Source organism: Pundamilia nyererei, unplaced genomic scaffold (genome assembly GCF_000239375.1).
Source record: "Pundamilia nyererei isolate P.nyererei 1_Seehausen unplaced genomic scaffold, PunNye1.0 scaffold00060, whole genome shotgun sequence".
Lineage (NCBI taxonomy): Eukaryota > Metazoa > Chordata > Actinopteri > Cichliformes > Cichlidae > Pundamilia > Pundamilia nyererei.
This window is the reverse complement of record NW_005187461.1, coordinates 66,845-89,753: the sequence shown is the minus strand read 5'-3', so window position 1 is coordinate 89,753 and position 22,909 is coordinate 66,845. Positions and strand designations below refer to the sequence as shown.

At 45.1% G+C, this 22,909-nt stretch overlaps 2 protein-coding genes across 3 annotated transcripts in view; both read right to left on the bottom strand.

The window, feature by feature from the left end:
• Positions 1-1,348, bottom strand: part of zpd (zona pellucida glycoprotein d) — a 7,475-nt gene extending 6,127 nt beyond the window's left edge. The window contains exons 1-3 of the mRNA XM_005734724.1: positions 738-1,348; positions 581-632; positions 396-503 (exon numbers count right to left, since the gene is read on the bottom strand). Of these exons, the coding sequence (XP_005734781.1) occupies positions 396-503; positions 581-632; positions 738-758 (181 nt within the window). The 5' untranslated portion in view covers positions 759-1,348. The remainder of the gene's footprint in view (positions 1-395; positions 504-580; positions 633-737) is intronic.
• Positions 1,349-4,387: 3,039 nt separating this feature from the next.
• Positions 4,388-22,909, bottom strand: part of nup93 (nucleoporin 93) — a 23,144-nt gene continuing 4,622 nt past the window's right edge. The window contains exons 1-20 of one of the 2 annotated variants that reach the window (XM_005734723.1): positions 18,907-19,227; positions 14,686-14,748; positions 13,166-13,294; positions 12,413-12,487; positions 11,461-11,553; positions 11,211-11,350; positions 10,983-11,115; positions 10,307-10,464; positions 10,050-10,215; positions 9,817-9,910; positions 7,316-7,507; positions 7,106-7,232; positions 6,950-7,022; positions 6,477-6,521; positions 5,917-6,033; positions 5,717-5,835; positions 5,523-5,640; positions 5,354-5,437; positions 5,120-5,248; positions 4,388-4,724 (exon numbers count right to left, since the gene is read on the bottom strand). In XM_005734723.1, coding sequence (XP_005734780.1) covers positions 4,614-4,724; positions 5,120-5,248; positions 5,354-5,437; positions 5,523-5,640; positions 5,717-5,835; positions 5,917-6,033; positions 6,477-6,521; positions 6,950-7,022; positions 7,106-7,232; positions 7,316-7,507; positions 9,817-9,910; positions 10,050-10,215; positions 10,307-10,464; positions 10,983-11,115; positions 11,211-11,350; positions 11,461-11,553; positions 12,413-12,487; positions 13,166-13,258 — 2,067 coding nt within the window. In that variant the 5' untranslated portion in view covers positions 13,259-13,294; positions 14,686-14,748; positions 18,907-19,227 and the 3' untranslated portion in view covers positions 4,388-4,613. Of the gene's footprint in view, positions 4,725-5,119; positions 5,249-5,353; positions 5,438-5,522; positions 5,641-5,716; positions 5,836-5,916; positions 6,034-6,476; positions 6,522-6,949; positions 7,023-7,105; positions 7,233-7,315; positions 7,508-9,816; positions 9,911-10,049; positions 10,216-10,306; positions 10,465-10,982; positions 11,116-11,210; positions 11,351-11,460; positions 11,554-12,412; positions 12,488-13,165; positions 13,295-14,685; positions 14,749-18,906; positions 19,228-22,909 lie in introns of those variants that run through there. The other variant, XM_005734722.1, reaches the window with a different exon arrangement.

The following is a 22,909-nucleotide window of genomic DNA, read 5'->3' as shown; positions in this document are numbered from 1 at the left end:
GAATAGGGAGGATGGTGCAGGTTTAAGTTTATTAGATTGATCAGTATTGCTGAACTATGAAATATTTTTTTTTGCATACAGGTATAACAGAATAACTTTAGTGTAGTTGTTGTTTTAAACTTGAGTATGAACTTATACAAAATGCAGCAAGATATTAAAAAAACTGTTTTGTTGATTAAAAAACTATATCGGATTCATATCCGTATCGGCAGATATCCAAATTTATGATATCGGTATCGGACATAAAAAAGTGGTATCGTGCCATCTCTAGTTTCTAGTAGAAAATTAGGAAAAAGTTTTTCCACATCAAACCATAATTTGACTGCATTCAGTTTCTCTTTGACAAAACTGATGATGAAATGCATTGAAATAAAAGAAAAGACAGGAGAGCCTACTTCGGTCACACTTGTCAGCATAAAAGCCGAGAGCACATTTGCAGCTCCTCTGGTCTTTAGACAGGACGCATCTTGTGGGGTCGGTGCAATGCTCCACACTGCAGGTTCCTTAGAAAGGACACAGTAAACGAACTTGATGAATCTCCACGCTGAAACACATCTCACATTTTTTTAAACCTTCTTACCCTCAACCCCGTCCAGCGTGAACCCGAGGAAAAGCAGCAGAGCCACGGGAAGCTATTTTGGAGGAAGGATATTTCCGCTTTTACTCTTTTTATGCATCTTTCTTTTCTTTTTTACACGAAAGGACAATAAAGCTGTGGATGTTTCACCCGGGCCTACCTTCAAGCCGGTTAAGCTCATTGCAGTAACGATTTGTGGGTATATGCAGGACACGCTGGCGTTATATTTGCAGTCAATCGAGGCGTCCTCCGCTCCGTCGTTACTTCACCTGCCGGTCTCCAATCAGGAACACCTGCTGTGTTTTTCCGTGGAGGGTTTTGGAGCTTTAACCCCGCGAATTAATTCGGCTAAATATGTCATGTTTAAAGTATCAAATAAGTTTGAACACAGCCCCACCACGTCGATCTCCTGCGTTTTATTGATTAACATAAATAATATTCTGATAATTGATTATATTTACATTTTATAGTTTCACGGTTTCCCTTAAAACAAAGGGAAAGAAAATAAAAAGAGGCAAAACACAAACATCTTTTTTTAGTTCCTTCGTGGATGTGCTGACAAAATTGCTTTTATATATCAAGAGGTTTCCAGCAGAGGGCGCTATTGCCGCCTCAAACTAGTTCCGTGCTTCGTCATCTCCATCACCGTTTACAGCAGGTTGATGGTTTACAACCTTTTTGCTGGGCCCCTTTGTTTCACCAGAAAAATGTTCCCCACGCGCGTGCACACGCACAAACACACCCTCCAACCACACGCGCTCATATTTTGCTCCATTGTGTATTTCACACCTCAGACATTTAGTAAACAATTAAAACACAAGTAAACTGCAATAAATTACAGGTGGTAATAAAATAAACCACTAACTCTTTTACGCTGCGTCCGCACCTACACGGGTGATTTTGACCACGCAGCTGTTTCGTCCACGTAAACGGCGTTTCCAATCACCGAAAACGGAGATTTTTTTAAAACTCCTTTTTTGCGTTTCACGTGTGGACGAGGAATACAGAGTTGGTCACGCAGCGTCAAAGGTGTGCGCCTTTCTTCACGTCAGGCTGTGGCCTGACAGGAGATGAACTGCAGAATGATAGAGACTAAATGCTGTTAATCTGACTGTCTGCAGGTTTACACGCAGTTACTGTCCCTCCGGTTACAAAGCCAGAGGCGTCACCGTGTCATTATTTTACATGTACTTGTTTTTTCCTGTGTAATAATGTTCAACATTGCTGTCAATACATTTTTGAAAATGTTGGTGAAGCCAAAGGGAAGATTTGCTTCACCACATTTTCTAGTCTTTGGCTTAGAATGAAGTTGGTTTGGAAACATATTCAGCGACGCTTCATCTCCTGCTTTGCGTTTCTGTGGGCGCCCCGTGCTGGCAGTGTCCAAGCGTTTTGTTTTGATCCCCCCCGCCGCTAGGGGGCGGGCCCCACACTTTGGGAAGGTCTGGTTTACAGTATGACTAAAAACGCCGCAGTCACTCAGGTGACTTAAAGTTCGGCTCTCCACTAAAGTAAAGACTTTGAGCCAGATGCATCTGGACACTGGAAAATCACTAAAACCACTTTGATTCCATATTTGGACCACTGCGGGCACAGGTTTAGTGTCAGCAGGTCAAAACAGTGGGGCTCCTGCATGATGGGCCTGTGGTTGGAAATATCTGTGTCTCCAGGGAAGCCATAAGTGGGTCAGTGCATTTCCTTCTGTTCCAACTCGTCACACCCCGAGGCTGGGGTCCATACTCTCAGGCATCACTGGCCAGGCCTCCCTTCTCTGCTGCAGAGGCACGAACAGGACCGAGGAGCAGGTTCTTTGTCTCTGGTTGTTCAGAGCTGTACACTTCATTTTATTATTCCAATCTTCAGTTTTGCAAATTTGAGTAGATGTGACACGATGTTACAAAACCTCTGAGGAAAAATCGGCTGAAATCCAGCAAAGAGCAGAGGCCAAAGATTTTGAAATTACCGATAAATAATGGCACACGTCACATTTTGGTTTAAGATGAAATACTGTTACAGTACAAAGATGTCCTCTTTTTACACTGTTGGTAATTAGCTTTAGATTTACAATGTAGCCATGTGTGCTCTTGTCTTTGCAAGCAGAAAAAGAATCATTCTGCTACATTTGAAATGATCTGTTCTGTGCTTTGATGCTTCCCCTCTAGCTGTAGGTAACACAATCCACTGTGTTACTATAATCTCAGTCAAAGAGAACAGAAACATACTGGACTTTATTAATGGACCAAAGAGGGAATCTTATGCTTTACAGCTCAACACGGTGAGTTTATGGAAGATTTCATCAAGCAGATGTACCTGATATCAGAGTGAATTTGACTAAAATAACAGAAAAAGAAAGAAAGAAAAAATGATCTCGGCAGATTTAACTGACAAAAACGCGATCATTATTTTCCCTTTTCAAAGTACACAAATGATCGTTGTAGGACTGAAGACTGAGCTCCCCCAGCTCTGCTCCGTCTGGCTGAAGCGGGTCCTCGTCTCGTCGGCAGCGGTGCAGGGCCACCCTGGTGTTGTGAAATAGCCGGGTTATAAGAGGTGTGTGTCATCGGCCTGATTCACAACACCAGCTGCGGCACACACACCTGAGAGGCAGATCTTCGGGTGACGGAGCTCTTAAAAACACGCACGAGCATTTTCCTGAGAGACTGCACCGCCCAATACAGTCTAACGCGGCCCTGACGACGTAAGCAGGAGAAACATAAGGAGGCGATAAAACAACAAATGCAAAGGCGAGACAAAAAGACGCTCGAGCACAACAGCGTGGGCCTCCTGTACCGTTCAGCTCAGCTGTGTTTGTGACCACGAGTGATTCCGACCCGTCTGCACAGTTATGTGGAGCAGCAGAGACAGAATGAGCCTCCATCTGTGTTCTCTCAGGCCAGACTGAAGGACACAGAGTGTGGGCCACAAACAGAGGAGATGGAGGGCCAGTTTTTCTAGCAAACCTCAAGCGATGTCTGGTTGTGCTGCTGAATGTTCGACAGGGGCTCCAGGAGGGGCTCGGTCTGAGTTCAGGTAGCTTATAAAGGCAGGAGTGGTTAAGATGCTGTTCTAAATGCTGGCCGGAGCGCGGCCGGGCGATTACGGTGCGCCCTTACAAAAGATTTGAAGGAACTTTGCATACAAACGTATCACAAAGTTAAACAACGTCCACATTTTTAGTTAAAGATTAGTTTTTGGTTTCTTTACTAATAAAATAGTTTAAGACTACCTCCAAGGAACGAGCATCACGAGGACGCACTCGTTCTGCAGCGTGCGGTAAAATGTCTCCTTTTGTTCCACTGATTTCCCCTCTGATGGAAACAGAAATATCCCCCCCAAGTCCGATAGCTGAGCTTGAGCCAACCAACCATCTGCCAGGGGACAGGACGCTCCACAGCCTGTGGAAACGGCACGGCTATGGCCTGCGACACTCGGGACTGCGTAAGGCTGAGAGGAACGGTCTTGTTTTGTTTCCCAGGGAGACGATTGAATTAGATTTCACCTGATTTATTCCCTCAGGGGGGACATGGAGCATTTCGAGTCTGTTGGGTAAAAAACAAAAGTGTTTGCACCTTCTGTTTTAGACGAGTTCACTCTCAGGATGTGTTCGCCAGTATTTCCTTTGTGCGAGTTAATATAGGTGCGTGATGACTAATGTGCTCAAGCCTGCGTGTAACGGCTCCCGTATTAAACACATATATCATAATATTGTCACAACTTTGACAGTAGCACTGAAATAAAATGAAGCCAAATGAGGAAAAAAGGAAGAAAATGTAACGAAACATAAAATGTTTCAAAATAAAAAAGACGAACGAAAAGCAAACTTTTTATTCTAAATCATCACAGATACAAATATGAAACAAAACAATGGAAATAACAAAAACAGACTGACAGGATTTCAGATGAGCAAAAAAACCAACGTATGGCTCAACATGGCGAAGAACGCCGCCGCTTTTACACAACAAGATGGCAGGTGAGCGTGTGAATGAGCCGGTCTTCCCAGAGGTTTCTGCTCATCGTGTGTGTGTGTGTGTGCGTCTCAGTTCATCAGTAACTCCATCTGCACCAGTCTCGCGTTGGTGTCCCCGGCCATGTTATAGGGAATCATGCCAGCGAAGGTGATCAAGGCTCTGGCCTGACCGCGCAGTTGCTGTTCAGAGAAGAGATGGCGTGTTAACATAACGCATCAGTGAGACAGAATATTTAACAACCAGCGAGCTGGGCATAGACTAGCCGGCTCGACACAACCTAAAATCCTTCTGTAGACACCAGCTGCAGTCAGCAAGCTTCTGGGTCACCAGGTTTCTATGTGTGATGTAAGTAGAAGTGAAAAGGTAGAATCCAGAGGAGCGACGGAGACGTACTGACAAGAGACGAACGAGAAACTCTGCCAAAAATGTCACATGAATATATTCAGTTTGCCACTAAATGTGCTCGTATCAGCTCAAATATTTAAAGTAAATGGATCTTTGTATAAAAACAGAATGCGTTAGGTTCAGATCTACCTATAAACACACGTCTTTAGCGCTGTGCTCATTTCCTCACCGTGTCTCTGTCCTCCATGGTCCTCTGTGGCCGTCCCGGTGTGCCGGCTGGCGCCCCCTTCAGGCGTTTGTACTGCGTGTAGAGGATGTTCATGGTGGCCAACAGCACCTCGGACAGGTTGTGACGCACCTGGAGGAACAAAACGACATTTAAATAAAGAGAAAGCAGAGAAGTGGAGTCCATATAAAGACTGAGTATCGGTTTTGTGTCTGGTGTCCAGAACCGAGTCGACACCTCATCGCTGAAGTTCCTGAAAGCCGCCACTCTCTCCTCCACGCTGTCCTGACTGAGCGGAAGAAGCTTTAAGCGCTCCATCACCTGACAGAGAGAGGCAGCGTTAATGTGACGAGGCCGCGTGCGTCTCCCTTCATGTCTGTTTGTTCATTTTCAGAGTTGCACTCACATCATACGCTCTGTCGACGTGCCCCGCGTGGTACTCGTCGAAGAACGTCATCAGGTCTAAGAGCAGGTAGAAGGTACTATCGACCGACTTGTCTCCTGCTACGCCCTGAGAGCGATACCTGCAGAGGGAAAATAAAAGGTTACGGAGGTGCGTGTGTAGATTTTGACCAGCGCACGGCGCGTCCGTGTCCTTACCTCTCGGCGATGGCCACGGCGGTGTTTTTTAGCCTCTCCTTGTTGGACTGAGGCGCGCTGACCTGGGCGATGACGGGACTCAGGAGCCGATTCATCAGCTCCAGCACCTTGTCTGAGTTCTACGCAGAGACACACGTAAAGTGAACGAATCCCAAAGCGACAGCTCTGCAGAGATACTGCGCAGTGCACGGTCTGCTCACCTTGGCCAGCTCGTACAGTTTGACCGCCTCCTCAAACAGACCTTTGTTCTCGGCCTCCAGAGCCACTTTACTGATGATAGCTCTGGTGTCCCCAGCAAACTTATCTATGACTCCGGGCTAGACAGGAGAGGATGGGAGACGGGCGTGAGGCTGAGAGCGGTGCAGTCCTGACAGTAACAATGTGCCTTCTGTTCTATTGTGTTACTCAAACAAAATAAGACCCGTCCTTAAAGTCTGACTGTCCATCAAAATAAGTCGATGCATATTTTTAAGTAAGCCGTTAATACAGAAGCTGCACGTCTAACGATGCGCCGTGACGCATTTAACAATGTCAGTCGTGAGTGGGACGCCCCGTGACAGCAGAACCGAGTGCTGCTGAACGGGGCGTGTTGAGACATGCGGGACACGTGCCAAAGGACCCCCCCAGGGACAGGGAAGACAAATTCAAAGCAAGACGAGGAAGACATGGGTAGACAGTAGGTGAGGGAGGCAGGTTATAGAAATAACCATCGACCAGATGACAGTGAGCCGAGACATCGGAGACGTGTCCATCGTCCTACCTTCCTACTGCCGTCCTTCTCCAATCTGCCCAAAAGCATGTCGAACTAAAAGAGGACAAAGTACAAATCACCACATGACAATAAATACATGAATCCAACATCGTCAAAGTTCACATGTAAACTTGTTTTCCAGGAGAGATCAGTTATTAAAACCAGACAGAGCAACACATTGTTCTGAATCTAAAATTCACTCCATGCTCCTCACATCTGTTTTTATTACAAACATTTGTCAAACGTTGCTTTAGCATATACCTATTTTTCATATTCTTTAAGTATTTTTTAAACAGATGAGCTGTTTCAGAGCCAATCCTATTTAACGAGGACAACACCGGGAATCATGCAGGTCTCATCTGCCCCGCGGGAAGCACAGTGAACCAGCTCTGCTCTTCTAAGATGTTCAACATCAGCTCATCTGTCAGCAGCGCAAAGCTTCTGTGCTAACGTTCGACCACAGAGTAAGACGGGCCGCCCACCTCTCGACTCTCAATGACAAGTTCGCTGACACAGCGCATGAACATGTTCTCGCCCTGGTTGTCTTTTTCATTGCTGCAAAAAAGAAGAAACATGAATTTAAACTTGGAGCTGTGCAACATATCGTGTGTGTGGTGCAGGGCGAGAAATGTGTTTACCGCAGGAAGTAGAAATACTGCAGCGCTTCTCGTGGATCCGTGGACTCAAACTTGCGAGTGTAGAGCATGAGCAGGCGGATAAAATTGAGCCGACGCACCATGGGAGGGTCACCGGGCTCCTGGCTCACTGCGGGGACGATGTGATCAGTGAGATCGACAGGAAATAGAATATGCATGTGCATTACCCTACAAAATAAAGGTGATACTCACGTAGCTGAGCGCTTTGACCGGTGGACTTCAGCAGCAGCCGTAGCTCATACAGGACCAACGCCACGTGCACGGCGTGACTCCTGAGTCGCTCGACTCGAAACAAGAAAGCCACCGCCGCCTCAAACTGAGCCGTCAGGAACAACACCTGGAAATACAGGAAGGGCTGCTGGCTCGCAGAAAAATGGGACTCGCCTGCAGAGAAGAGGCGGAATAAAGACGGCAGGTGGGAAAATCAAGCGTCTGTGACCAAAACCTGCAAACAAGTTCAGGAGGAAACGGGTCGCGCTGCTCACATCCACATGAACATAGTAAACGAGCGTTTCCCATCACTCTGCGGAGATGGATGGAAGTCACCTGTGTGGGTGTTTCACCGTCTCACAGAGAGAAACTCTTCACAGAGCTGTGCACATGGCCACGTCCGGCTTTTTTAAACATGGGAGGAGAAATTTAAAGACGTTTTTTGAGTGCAGGTACTTAGTCATCAAGTTTACTTTTTAATTATAATTCCTAATCCTCTTGTTGGCTGAAAGTTTGAGGAGGAGAGCAGGGTGGACCATGTCAGCCATTTTACAGCCTTATCGCAGACTCCCAGCGTTTTAGTTCAAAACGGGAGAGCGAGGGAGAGAGAGGAGGCGAGAGAGGGGGGAGATGAAGGGAATAAAAAGGACAAAGGGGGAGAGATAGGAGTGTGGGTGTGAGAGGGGGGAGAGGGGGAGGGCGCTGCAAACAAGAAAAGAGAAAGAAGAAATGCACAGCAAAGAATGTGAAAGGACAAAAATCAGTGGGACGGCGATAATAGAGGACGGGGCTGCAGGAAAGCAGACGAGCCCGGCACCGGCAGCGTGCGAGAGAAATGAAGACGGGTTTTGGGCTTCGTGTCCTGCTGTGAAGCAAGATGGAGGACAACGAGGAACGCTGTGCCAGACAACCGAGGGAGGCGAGCGGCAGCGAGAGAGAAAGCAGAACGAGGCTCCGGGCTGGGCTTCCCACCGAGCAGCGAGGGCGGGAAAATGGGAGATGGACAGAGAGAGGGAGAGTAAGAGAGAGCTCCGAGTCTTATCTGAACAGAGCAGGATCAGCCTGGAGAAGGCAACACCCAAGGGAGAAAGCTGTGCTTTTGTCCGTCTGTGGGAGGGAAGGCCTCCTCGCGCCCTTGCACTTGTGTCCCGGACATGTTGAAGTCTTACTTTAAATCGATTCTGGATGAAGAATCAAAGCGTGTCTGCTGGTGCCTGTTCACAGGCGTGAGCGGCTGACCCACAGCTCTCTTTAAGGCTGCTCTCAGCTTTCTGGTGCAGCTCTGTGCTCAACACCACGAATGCCCCAAAAAGTGCCCCGAGTCTCTCGCTGTAATATTAATTATGGTGAGACATAAACTCGGCCCAGTTTGTTTCGGGCACTCTTAACGGCGTTTGACCCATTTTCATCTCCCTGCTTTAAGCTGAGGAGCTTTGCTGACGGTGTTTGATGAAGCCTGTGGAGATGTGGTGGTAGGTGTTGGTTAATTTGATGCAGCTAGCTGTAGCGCTTCCAAAGCAGGAAAGTCTCATCATCATGAGCACAAAGATGAACGACTGCTGCTATTTCCACATTTCCAGGTTACAGAAAAGAAATCAATTCACAAACAGACTCGTGAACTTTTGTTCCTGCCGACTATGACGAAGCTCTGAGTCACACTTGGCTCGTCGTCCATGGCAACAGCTGCTGAGGCTTATGGGGAGGGTAGTACTTCGAGCTGTTGGTACAGCAAAGAGAAGCGAGAATATTCATGTGCAGGAAACAGTTGAAATATTCATCGAGCGATTAGTTACACAGGAAAATGAATCACTTCTCTTTAACGATCACTGATGTTACTGATGAAAACTTCACATGTTTAGCATTTAACATCTATATGATGTTTTAAAGTTTGTGAATCTGACATCATGTAAGAACACAACGAGACGCTGACAACAATAATCACCTGATGAAGCAAATCCTGAAGCGTGCTGTGATTCGTCACCAGCACACACACATTACAGGTTGTGCACCTCGACTCTGTGCACAGAGGTGCTCGCACCGTCGCTGATACGTCTGTTTGAACATTTTAACGGCTTAAACCAAACCAGCACTCAAGGAAACTCATTTTGATGTAGTTAAAAAGGTTTTAACGGACTCAAATTTAACTTAAGATTTTGTTTCTCAGACGACTCGCTCCTTACGAGGGACCGGTCGTCCGTGTGCACGCCGTCACCCTGCGTTCTAGGTGTCCGCACAAACATGGATGCAGTCTCACAACAGCACGAGAGGCAAAGAGCAAACAGTAACCCAAATAAAATCTGCATCCCGGGAGGTGCAAACAGCTCGGCCGTGCAAGCCTGTGCTTGTTCCTCTGTGCTCGGGCAAAGAGATAATGGAAAAAGAGGAAGGTGGAGAGGCAATGTGATGCACCGCAATTCTCAGGAAACTCAAGTTCATATATTTGTAGTTATTTCGAGAGCTGAAGGAGAATTTCAGTCCCCTACCATAGTCTTCCAGCAGCTGTTTCTGTAGCTGTGGCAGGGTGAGTCTGTCCTGAGGAGAGCTGCTGCCGTCATCATCGAAACACACCTGGTTCAGCTGTGGGGACACAACGCGACGCACATTACGCAAGGGAGCAGCACAGCCCCGAGATATCAAACTGGGACAATGATCTCTAACCGACCAGGATCAGGAAATCGTGCCTTTAACCCAAAAACAGCAACCAGGGGAACGGTACCTTAAGCCAGAGGTAGTCCTCAGTCTTGTCTGCTATCTCGCCGTGGTTGTCATTGATGTCACATTTCCCAATCATGCAGTAGACAGCTCTCTTGTATGGATCGGCACAGTTTCTCAGCACTCTGCGGTAGTGCAAGCGAAGCTTGTTCTCTGAAGTCGGGGAAAGTCTAAAGAGGAAAACCAGATAAAACGAGAAGCGTGATAAGAGCGGTTTGACCTTCAGGACTTCTCTGTGTGCAGAAGCTGAGCGGAGCTCACCGTCTGTCAGGACTGTTCATGTACTCCTGAAACCAGGTCTTGAAATCTCCCAGCTGATGTTGCATTCTGTTCACCACCTGCATGGCTGCATGCAGGTCGCCACAGCGCAGGCAGTAGTAGATCACAGCCCACACCGGGTGGCCTTCTATCTCGCCGTCCTGTTGTGCAAATTGAACAGAGTGGTCGTATTTTTTATTTATTTTGCAGCCACTGCTTAATTCTTCAGACGGTCGGAGCTTCGCACTGCAGATGTGACCTGTCAGCCACACAGACTCATCGAGAATCAGTGAAGCAACGGTGGGAAATTAAACCGTTTGCACCTACCAGTCGCTGGCTTTTAGAGCACAGGTGTGCATGACCAACTGCATGAATGCCAAAGAAAAGATAAACTCTTAAATATAAATGACATTTCTGATCAGCCCATCAGATTATTCTGATTAGGGACTCATGCACCAAGCCTGGGTCACCCTGCACAGACAGTATTACTGCAACAGTGAGGAAAGCAAATGAGTGTGGTAAAGGTTATTCAGGTAACGACTGGAGTGGAAATAATAAAAATGCAAGCCAATGCAATTTTTACAAAAGTGATGAGGCCTGTAGGAAAGTTAAATAAAGCTGCGTGTTGCAGGCTTTCTTTATTAGCCAAACATTTAAACAGTGTATACACGTGTGGTACCTGCATGCCAGGCAGAGGTCCTGGTAGCTTGATGTTGAGGAAGCTGCGCACTAGTTGGTATGTTCCAGGCACCCCTCCTAGTTGGGCCTGATGGAGGTTCCCAAAGACAGTCACCATGGTGTAGTTTTTATAACTGGGAAAGACAGAATTCATATTTATGGTTCATTCTAGCTTAATTTCAGCAAACTGTAGATCCATGCATGTGTCCACAAAAACAGGACCGGCTACCTGTTCTCAAGGAAAGCAAGTGCCTGGTGCACAAAGGCCATTTGCATTTCAACACTAGTGCGACTCTTCAGAGTGTCTTTGGCTGGAACCAACAACACATCTGTCATCTGCTTCACCATCAGCCACAACTCTGACACGTTCTGGAGGAACGAGAGAGAAAGAAAGGTGCGTTCATACCGAGTAATCTGTTACATCTGTCAGTAACAAGTAACTTCAGGCTGATACATCAGTGAGAGATCAGCGTTCCTACCTTGTCGTCCAGGCTTTCTGCTACTGAAGCACATAAATCTCCCAGATTAGGCTGAATGTGACCGTTCACTATCTTCTCATTGAAAATGTAGATCTGACGGAGAACAAAACGGAGGCAGGTCCACAAACTGTTAAATGCTCGTTTTATAAGGAAATGTCAAAACTTTCATATAAACTTAGCCTCCGGTTAAAAATGAACCTTTTTTTACGACCAGCGAGTGAAATGGTTCACAATAAAAAACAGCACGAAAAGTATCAAAATGTTGACGAGGTCGTCAAAGAGGATCACGAAAACCAGACAAACGACGCCGCACGCAATGTGTCGACACATGGTCGAAGTAATAAAATGTGGTGCAGCGAGTGGAAGCGACAGAAGGTCATCCTGGATGATGCTGGGTGGAGCGCTGGGGCGGGGACACGCGCCCCCTCTGCAGAACAATTAATCCATATGTTTGATCTGCAGCTTCCAGGCTTTGCTGTAACCCCGTTTCAACCAAACCATCGGCCGACAGCTTCATGTCTTTAACAGAACACAGCTAGAGATGATTATTATTATTATTGCTACCAAGCTCTGCGGCGCTGTTTGTATTAAAACACCCTCTGCTGACGTCCTCCTTTTCCCCTTCATTAGATCCCAGTATGTAATCAATACACGTTTATTCTTCTTCTATGCATTTATCACATAAGAAAAAGCAATAAATAACAGGCATCATTAGGCATTAGCACAACACATTTTAGTGCCACTAAAAATGTATTTCCCTTATAGTAGCATTTGCATTCAGATTTTGCAGCGTTAACCTGATATAAAAATGCTTCAGTAACAATAACCTGCTGTGCAAAAGCCACAATATGAATGCACTGAAAGGTAATTTGCATAAAACAGGAATGTTGATGTGCTGTGTGCATTTACCTGAAATTTTCACACCAAAATAATTAGACTATCGGGGACCCACCTGGCGTCCGTAGGCCACCTCCACGCTGTCCAGCGCACTTCTTCCTGGAGCGGTCACCTCACTCACAAAGCTGGGCTGTAATGGACCGCAGGTCAGGTGGTAAGCAAAGACAGAAGTAGATCAGTCGCGTGCTGCTGAAACGTTTGTGTCTAAACAGGAGAACTTTGGCTTCTCATTACTTTGCATGTTGAGAGTCTGAGACAGGAGGACGTCCTGTCCCGACTGATTACTGCCCGCCTGCTCGACACACGCTGGGACACAATCCCACACAATAAGATCAAAGTCTTGTTTTTGTTTCTTGCTCAGGGTGATGATAAAAATAGTGTTTCTGAGTCTGAGATGAAAACGCTAGCTTGTTTGTTTTAGTTGAGCAGGTAGACAGGTAGTGTGTGGCGTCACAGCCCTGATTGCTCTTTGAAGCAGACATATTCAGTCCAAGAAGTTTAACTGTGTTACAAAAATGATGCTATCTGTAAGACCGAATAAAGCGGGAAGGACGCGGCACTTGACAGTTCTGATCTCCACACAGCAATGTTTCCTTCACACTCAAACGAGGTCACGATTAATAAATCCACCGTGTTGTTGACACACCTGCACGTTAACTGAGACACAACCTCTGAATTTATTGTTCATAACTACAAATGACAGGTTCATGAACGCATTAAAAATGACACAAACATGGACCGACTCGCAAAATTCATTTACAATGTGCAGGTGCCACCATGAGCACCTATACGGCTCCCTGTCCCGTACCTCCACGTCTTGACTGAAGTCCAGAGCGTCTTCTCCTGCTCCCAGCAGCGTGTGCAGCACTCTCTGCTTCACCTGCTCCCACTGAACCAGCATCGACTCCCGATGGTACTCTTCAGCCAGCAGGAACGTCTGAACAAACGGCGATGGGAAGCAAGCCTCCAGTCATATTCGAGCGTACAGACTGAGACAGTTTAACCTTTGATATCGTTTTGGTGCTGCTGGTTTGAGATCTCAGTGCTTTTGTGGGAAAAACACAGTTCACTGGGATCAAGCTGTGTTACAGATGCTAAACAGGGGATTGTCCTTAACATGGTCATCTCTGCCCCAAGCACCAGCTACTCAAACCTTGCCGTTTGTGAGTGGTAGCAAATCACAAATAAGTTGGCTTAAAGTCAAGATGACCTTAAAGTTGAAGGAGCTAAAATAATGCATTTGCCAGGCAGGATGAGCTCCATCATACAAAAAATAAGAAGCGCTAGAAACGAGCAAAATAATTTGTCCTTGTAGTTCAAGTACGTTAATCCACATCCACGAGGTAAGACGAACATCGCACACATTAAACTGGATTTAACAGCAGACCCCTGTGAAGGCGAGTCCACCAGGACTCGGTGGCGTCTATTTTAACCCTCCACAGAGACTTCAAAGTGAGATAATGGGAACTCGAGATAATTGAATCTCCAGCTTAGGGAGATGCAAATCTAGACTAAAGCCACCATTTACTGGGTTAACTTGGTCAAAGCTTTAAACAATTTAAAAACGGCATTAAGTCTAAAAAGATATTAAAATTGTATTTAAATCGTAAGTATAAACGTTCCTGGTCAGCAACACATCGCAGTAATTTAAAAGCAGTTTCATGTTATACGTGTATTACGTTCTGTTATCGGGGCTTTTTCCTGCCCAAATACCTTTTTGGTTTTAGAAGCACACAGCATGCAGCAGCTCCAGTGGTTACTGTAACATGCCTGCCTGCCCTGCTTTTCATGTTGATGTCAAAACTAAAGCTACGAGATAAAAATCTGCAGGAACATCTAACACCCGCGTTCTTTTTAATCTTCAGTGCATTTGTTTTTCCCCACCCTTGCACATAAGTCCCTTTCCTCTCTCGGGGAGCGGAGACAGATAATGGGAACGGCAGCTAATTAAACGCGGGGCCTATTAGCTCTGCACATCAGGGAAGCCATTTCAGAACCATTCCCCAAAGGTTCACACCAGAAGGACTTTTAGATCACAGCGAGCAGAAATGACTAAAAATGTCGTTTTTAAGTGTTCGGTATTGTTGATGCTACGAGACAGTGAAACGAATGCGTTTGTAAACCTCGGTATATGACAAACAAACACACACGGTGTCTGTGACTGTTGGGACTAATTATGTCATCTTCTTTTTTAATCATCTAAAGAATAAAAAGTATAATCGCACTCGGCCCTGCAGGCCTGCGTTACTCTAACAGTGCCTGTGAACTAGTTTCCTACACTGCAGGACTAAAGACTGCGAGGCCACGAGACTCTGGACAGATACCGACCCTGCGGCGAGACTCCTCGATGGCGGACAGGAGGGCGTTGTCCCTCTCGTTCTTCAGGAAGCCCTGCAGACACACAGACAGATGTGGGGAGAAGAGGAGTCACGGTGATGAACACACTGTGCATCATGTTCCTGTTGGCTTTGGCTTACATCAACACGTTTGTCAATGCAAAGGTGCACTTCTATCATGTGCAGGTAAGTACTGCCGCTAACCTTGAGTTATTCTGCTTTTTTAGGTTTATATAACTGCAAGTCGTGCAGCTCTGCCATAATAGCTTCTTAGACTGGAGGAAGGTTGTTCCCTTTGTCAGATAACAGAATAATCATTTACTGGTGACATTGTCTGACTTTAAATCTGAAGCAAGCAGGATAATTCAGCCTCAAACCCCCAAAAGCAAGCAGTTGATCAGAGACAGCTAGTTTCCAAAGCCAAGGACGGTTTATTCAGCTCTTAAGAAGCTGAATTCACTCCTGTCCTCTCATGTGCGTCTATGTCCAAATGCTTAGCTCAGTCCAATTTCTACCTCTTCCTTTTACAAGCTCACACACATCACCTCTGCCTGACGCTAAATGGGCAATTTGCATGAACACCTTTCTGAAGAACTGTCAATAACAAAATACCATCAAGTAACTCACAACTAAGGTACAGCAGGCTTACCACAGGTTACCGATCCGAACTGGATCAGTCAAAGAAAGTGATTATTGGATTTTACGTGCTGATTTTTGCTGACCACTCTGTGGGTGAGCCCAGTGAGAATAAAAACAGACACATAAAATGTTCAGTAGGTTTATTATAAAGAAAAAATGAGCCCTATATAATCCTATAGTTGTACTTCCTGTAATACTGCAGCCTTCTTGGACACGCACACAGAACTTTATCTCTTTTGGCTTTTTCACGGTGTGGCGTTGGTTCTGCGATGAGCCCACCGACAGTTTAGCAGACTGAGGTCTACGTGCTGCTGCCGTTTACCGTCACCAGGGGGCAGTGTCCCACGCAACCCGCGCAGACACGAGAGAAGTTATAACAGAAAGAGCAGAGAAATGTTCGCTGCTCTTTTCATGCCGATGGTTGAAAATATTTTCTTTGCGCTTTTTCACACTTCTCCCGTTTATGTACGACCTCACTTTTCAACCAATCACAGTTGAACCTGTGTGTGATTTGCGGCCTGTCCGCAAAGCATGTCTGCGTGGGTTGTATAAGCCTCTTCAGGTAGCACAGGCAAACACCTACACGCACCAACAGAACGTGCTACTATAAATCCATGTAGATGCACTCTTAGATAAAGCAAGAAATTTGAAAACATTGAAATATTCATTTTCACTATTTAGCTCCGTAGATTTATGACTGTATTTCAACTCTGTTGGCTCTTTGGGTCTAAACATTAGGAAAATGTCTTTTCAAGAGTAAGTTACAGCTTAGCTAATGCATGATGAAAATGTGCAGAACGCTAAATTTGACTATGAATAGCACAACCTGCCACCACAGACATGTCAGTAACTGATTATCAGTATTTGTATTTCTCCATGTTAATTATTTCTGGGCTTGCAAACACTAAACATCTGACACTACATGTGGAGCAGTATTGATATCTTTTGGGTTTTATTTTGCTTCAGCCACTCTACAGTCTGTCAAACAACATCTTTATAACTAGCATATTTTCCATCTTGGAAACAGCTGAAACTACTTATATTGTGACATCTTCAAAGCTGCAGAAGAAGAGTTCCCGTCACAAAAGATGATGTCAAGATCCAAAAAAAGTCTATGCAGAGGTCGGTCAGAAAATAGGACAGAAAGGTTTCCTGCTGCAGTCGCTGCAGGTGTTTGAGTTTACGTGGAAAATAACCAGTGGCTAATCTGGTTTTGTGCTACAGTTGACTTTTAGAGACGTTGTCGTGTTAAACCGTAATGGATCGCGTCTCCTCTAAAACGGGTCAGTACCGCGTCACTGAGTTTAAGGCACAGCATTCAGTGTAAAGTGACAGAGAAAGACATCATTTACTTCCTCGTATTACTGTGTGAAAATCTAATTATCTATGACAGATTATCCACTGCAAATTAAAGACTTGAAAAACTGGTGTTTGCACGGCTGACAGCCGAGTTAAAGGTAAACTTAGTGAACTTACATGCAACACCATTACTCTGGTAATTAAGAAAGAAAAGAAGCGACTCCAACGTAGCCCGTTTATAGCAGCAGCTCATCCCTGCTACCCTTAGCTTCCCTTTCCTGCTCTGTCCCTCTCTCGTTTTTTCCCCGTCTCACTTTCCCAGGAGAGGCTGACAATAGGTCTATATTTAACCACTCAAACCAAAGAAGAGCTCAGGTCAACACTCGCAGGAGAGCTGCACTGGAAAAATGAAGAGAACAGAATGAAACGTTCACAGATCAGAGGCTGATTGCGATGACTCCAAGTGTTCTCGTAAATTGGAGAAAAGGCGATGAGACTGACGATCCTTACAGAAACAGGCAGGGGGCGGGGCTTAAAGCATCTAAAACTACGGCGGTACATTGGGCACCGAGGGGGAACTGCCTCGTCATTTTTCCTTCAGCAGGTGGCAAACATTTGTCACTGATGTCATTATCAGTGCTGCCAACCACTGGCCTATACATTACTTTTTGTGCCAAGTGTAAATTGATGAGTTAGCCAAAAGCTGAGGCCAACAATCCCATTTATCTGACATGCAAATGATTTCTGTCTTTTTGGCTTTGGTTGATAAATCACTAAATCAAATATGAATATTACAGCAGTTAGATATCTGATAAAAAGGACTGCTGGTAGCTGGATACACTGTTTCCCTCTTCACCACAGGGGGTGGCCAGTTTCACGTAACTGCTCCTTAAAATGTTTGAAGCTTCATCGCAGGCAGGCACAGCATCGCTGTCGCATATAACCTCTTTATAATTTTGATTAGCACTACACAGTCCGAAGACCTGGCACGTTGTTCAGACCCAGACACCGGCGTTTCGCGCTGACTAATCGCTGCCAATGTTTTAATTCCTCCTCGTATTTGTTCCCAAACTGTAAAAATAACCATGAAATAGAGAAACGCATTTAAAAAAGCAACGCTGAAGCGTTTAGAAGTAAGAAAGATGAAAAAACACATTTTAATAAATGTGCTTATCACACTCGATGATGCACTGAGCACTGGGGTATCGGCGTATCAAAGATGCACGTTTCTTTTGCCCCACCCCTGTATTGTGTATCCTCAGAGATCTGCAACCTGCTGTGAACACCCACAGCCTGCTGGCCAGACAGCCCAGAAGCTTCTACAGGAAGAGGAGCACTGCCACCGAAAATTATTTGATCATGGTTGATAAATCAGGAAATGCTGATGGGGGTGGGAAGGAAGGTAAAGGCGAGGACAAGTCGGCCTTCAAATATAAATACAAATGATCCAAGTTCCATTCTTTGTCTCCAAATTCATCGACAGTATGGAGATAATGTGAAAGCTCGGTGCACATTTGACTCTAAAAATATTATTTTCTATACGCCAAAATGAAACATGACTAAATTTTAGCATACAGTATAAATGTGATATTTAAAAAGGTTTCTCTTCAAACTTGTACGCATGCTAAATCTCTGTGCTGGCATACAGGCCCCCGTCTCCACTGCTAATGACAGTCACGCCATCTACGCATGAAGGTAATCTTATTTTATACTCATTCAAATCAGAACATCTGAATTTTCACCCTTTTGAGCCAGCTTCATGCTTATGACACTATACGAAAAATATTAAGATACCGAGTCGACGCAGAAACGTGTGATTTCCAGGAATCTAGAGGTTACAGAAGGGCACGTTCAACGAGCTGACGGGGAAAAGCCTCACTGTGGAAGTCATCATGAACCAAAGCAAAAACATTTACCATGACAGAATGAACCGACCACTGCCTGAGTGAGTGTGTGTGTGTGTGTGTGTGTGTGTGTGTGTGTGTGTGTGTGTGTGTGTGTGTGAGAGAGAGAGAAACCCCACCCTTTCACTTCCTGTGTGGTGAAATAGAAATAAAGAAAATGAATAACATACATTTATAACATGTAAGTATAAATGATCAGAGTGCCTCACATTCACAAATGACTCAATCATCTCCATCATCATGTATGTCCGCACACACTGTAGCACAGCAGAGAAGACATGACAAAAAGTAAGACGCACAAAGCACATACCCATCAGTGACTGAGTACATGTATATGTGTGTGTATCCGTGTATGTATATGCAATACTCACTCATGAGGAGAGCCTTTCTGCCTGTCTGGCAGACAGACGAGAGGGCAGGATGAGACAAGGAAAAGTAAAAAACTGGTTTTCAGTTCTTTGTCTGAGCCTAAGTACGTGGGCTCTGACAGCCCAGGACATTTGCATCGCCCCTTCGCCTCTCCATCCCACCGTGTCACTGTGCCAGGGCAGCAGCAGCGGCCGCCATGCTGGGGCGTGTTCCCTGTGCCCCGTCGAGCCGGCATGGCGGTCCGCTCGCAGCCTTTTCCCCGTTCAAAGCAGGCCAGTGACTCTGGTGCGTGAGCCGGAGAATCGAGTGAAAGTGCCACATCAAGACTCGCTGGAGGTTGTTTTATTGTCGGAGGGCTGTACCAACTGAGCGTTCAGACACAGGGGGAACCCGCGAGAAAGAACTATGGATTCATATAGAATATCAGTTCCTGCCATCAGCTGACACCCCCCCAAACAGCCATTCTCCATCCTCTGTCTCTCTCTCCATCTCTCACTTCGTCCTAGCATCTCTGACGGCCCTCCCTCAGTCCCACTCATTTTCTTCTTTTTTTATCCATCTATGCATCCTTCTTTTCTTCCCTCCTTCTCTCCTCCCTCCTTCAGCTCAATGCAATTATAGTAATGGATTTTTTCCCCCTCGGTTGATGGCTTCCGACATCCTGTCTCGAAATGAGGCTAATCATGCTCTTAAGGGTCATGTTTAGTTAATGAAGGGTTTGGGAGGCACATGGGGAGAAAGGGGATGGGTTGGTGGGTGCGTGGGGGGTATTCCTATATGCAGTCTGTCTATTATAGTGCACACGTGCACACACAAACAGCTTCAGGCATGTTAATCCATGCACTTCCTGAAGTTTTGTGCACATAGTCTCTCTCTCACACACACACACGACTGGATTCATGTGTGCAGGCAAGCAGACAGGGATGCACGCAACCACGTGCAGACAAATCTATGCTACACATTCATTCATAAATACACGGTTCAGACACCGTATACAGCAGCGATCGATAGCGCCTCACACACAGGCATGCAATCTCAGCACACGAGGCTTGTGCACGAGAGACACACACATCGTGTGAAGCTATGTCAGGAGCGTTCGTGTATCTCAGCAGATGCTCTGGGCTTAGCCAACTGCGTCCGCTGAACGCATGCCATCACTGCTGAGGGATATGTGTGTGTTTAAGGGCTGGGGAGGGCAGAAGAACAGGAGAGGAAGAGAAAGGATGTAAATGGGAGAAGGATAAAAAGCAGAAAAATGTGAAAATATGCAATTTAAGAGAGAGAAAGGGAAAAAATGAAAGCAGAGAAGCACGTAGAAAGAGTGCGATGTACGAAAAAGGAGAAAGAGAGCATTGGCAGAGAAAGATGGAACAGTGAAAAGTGAGACAAGGACAGGGAGACGGAAAAATATTGAAGCCGGTCGCCATTTTTCTACCCGCTCTGCTCTCTGCCTTTCACTTCTACAGTTTCATTTTTCTGCTCTTTTCATGTGATCTCTTCTCTTTCTCTGCTTTGCTTTGATTTTGAATCCTTTCCTGTTAATCCTTTGTAAGCACTGATGGGAACACAGGAAACAAAAACATGTAAGCAGACTGCACTCTGATAAAGACCCTAAACATGAGATGTAAATATATTCACGTTTGGAACAGACTCAGCCTCATCTAACCAACCACATAATCTTACTAAATATGAAGTTGTCCATAGTATGTGCAATCTAAAAACATGCTAATTCCTGCTAGCAGCTCCGACGTCCACAACCTATAGGAGCGCTTCAGCATATATACAGGCGCATCATTCACACACCACTGCCCTCTACATGCACGCGTGTGTGAGCCGCAGAGGCATGTACCAGCTCACTCATGCGCAAACACACACATTTACACACACACACTCATAAAAACACAGCACATTTTCCATTTCCTTTGTGTCCCGTCTATCCTGGAGAACTGCAGCCTCTACTGCCTCGCACCCCTTAAACCAAATTAAACACAATCTGACGCACTGAGGTCGGGTTGGTTGAGGAGCGAGGATGCACAGATGGATGATGCACGAGGCACACGTTAGAGGTCCTCGGTTACATTTGGATACATTCTTTGATTTCAGGGTTGCCATGGGTGCACATGCATGTGTGAGTCAGCAACGGTAACGAGGAAAATGTAAAGCGTAGATTTAAATTGAAAGTTAAACTGATGATGAAAAGTTGGCTGATGAATAAACTCATTGACAGACTGCAGATGAAACACAACAATATGTGATTGTAAAAACGGAGACTCTGTCCATGTGCAGCGATAATATCTGGGGTGTTAGTTAAATATAGACAGGCTACATCCTTTGTGTGGTTACAGGAATGCATCTGTACGAACAATAACTTCTGCAAATAGTCTGCTGTGAGACTGTGACAAAGAAAAAGTCTAATATAAAGTGTATCGTGACAGGAAAGGAAACAACAAGATCAAAGTTTTAGTAACAGTAAACTAAAGCTAAACTTCACTCCTAATTAATCAAAGCTAATTAAAAAATAACAAAAATGTGCACTGATTTCGGGGATGCTTCCATTTGTGTAACTCCAGCTGTGTAATTATAGAATAAACCATTTATTTCTTTTCAGTAGACATTATTTCCACCTTTCTTTCCAAAGTAACTAAGATTTGAGCGACTACATCAGTGCATTTGAGCGTAAATTGCAGGTCAAATGTAGAGTCTGTGTGTTAAGAATACTCTGGAAAGGCTGTTTGCTTTCAGCTGTTCAACAAAGTGCATCAAACAGCTTCTTGGTGATGCCTTCTTCATTATCATCGTCATCATGATCAAATAACCTCTCTGCTCCTTTGTGTATACTTGATGATATAAAGTGGCTGAGACTGCCATCAGTTAAATGGAGGGAAAAAAAAGCTGAGCTCAGTTTCTCTTTTCAATGGTTCAAATTTAAACTACATTTCTTCGTTGTTTTCTTATTCTGGCTGAAATTCTGCTTCATTTTTTGGCACACTGTCATGGAGCCAAACACGCCCAGTTAAATGAGGTTCACAATTAGTCACAATTTGCAATTAAATTCAAACTGTGTGTATGTGACGTTATGATCTTCATTAAAAGAGAATTTCCCATGGGGGAGCAGACAGCTTTCTAAATGACTACTCACCTTGGTCTGGCTAGATTAGCTTAAACTGCTGTAAAGCAACTAAAAAGGCTAAAACATAAATCTTTTTGATGCTGCTAAAGACTAGATTTACCTTTAGTTTGGGGGACGGTAGAGTAGAGCATCACAACGTTACGATTTAAGACCAAAGTAAACAACTATTTTTGGCAAAGGCTCACTGCGCCACTAAACAGAGGCTTAATGGAGATGGTGAAGACTTTGTTTAAGCTCCATTATGCAGTTAGCCTGGCTGTCCAGAAATCATCCTATATTGTGCTTATAGATTACACATATATATGAAAGACTACTGTGTGCAGTCTATGCATCCAACAATCTGACATGTGGAGTCCAATCCTGACTCAACAAGCTGATCTACAGAGCTGATCTTTTCAATTCTCTGCTGTTCTGGGTTTACCTCACAATGCCTCAGCAGCAGAGCTCCAGAGGAGGAATACAGCTTATTAGTTTAACACTGGTATCAGATAACTACTTGGCATCAGCAGATACTCACAGCAGCATCAGTATCATATGAAAAACTGTACAGTGCACTCCATTAATTTTCCATTTTTGATCATAATTATTTATACTGAATATGCTCAGCGCAGGGCCCATTAGGTAAATGCCAATACAACACTACTATCTCAGCTGACTTTCCATTTATCTGACCAATTCCTGTAATGTGGCTGTTTAAACTGAGCAGCTGTTTGTGTCTGAAACAGCAGTGGAAAATTTCTCCTGAAATAAAACGTAATGCAATGTCATCTTCTAGACCCAGAAGAGCAATCGCAGGGAGGCAGAGTGCTCGTGTGTGTGTGTGTGTGTGTGTGTGTGTGTGTGTGTGTGTGTGTGTGTGTGTGTGTGTGTGTGTG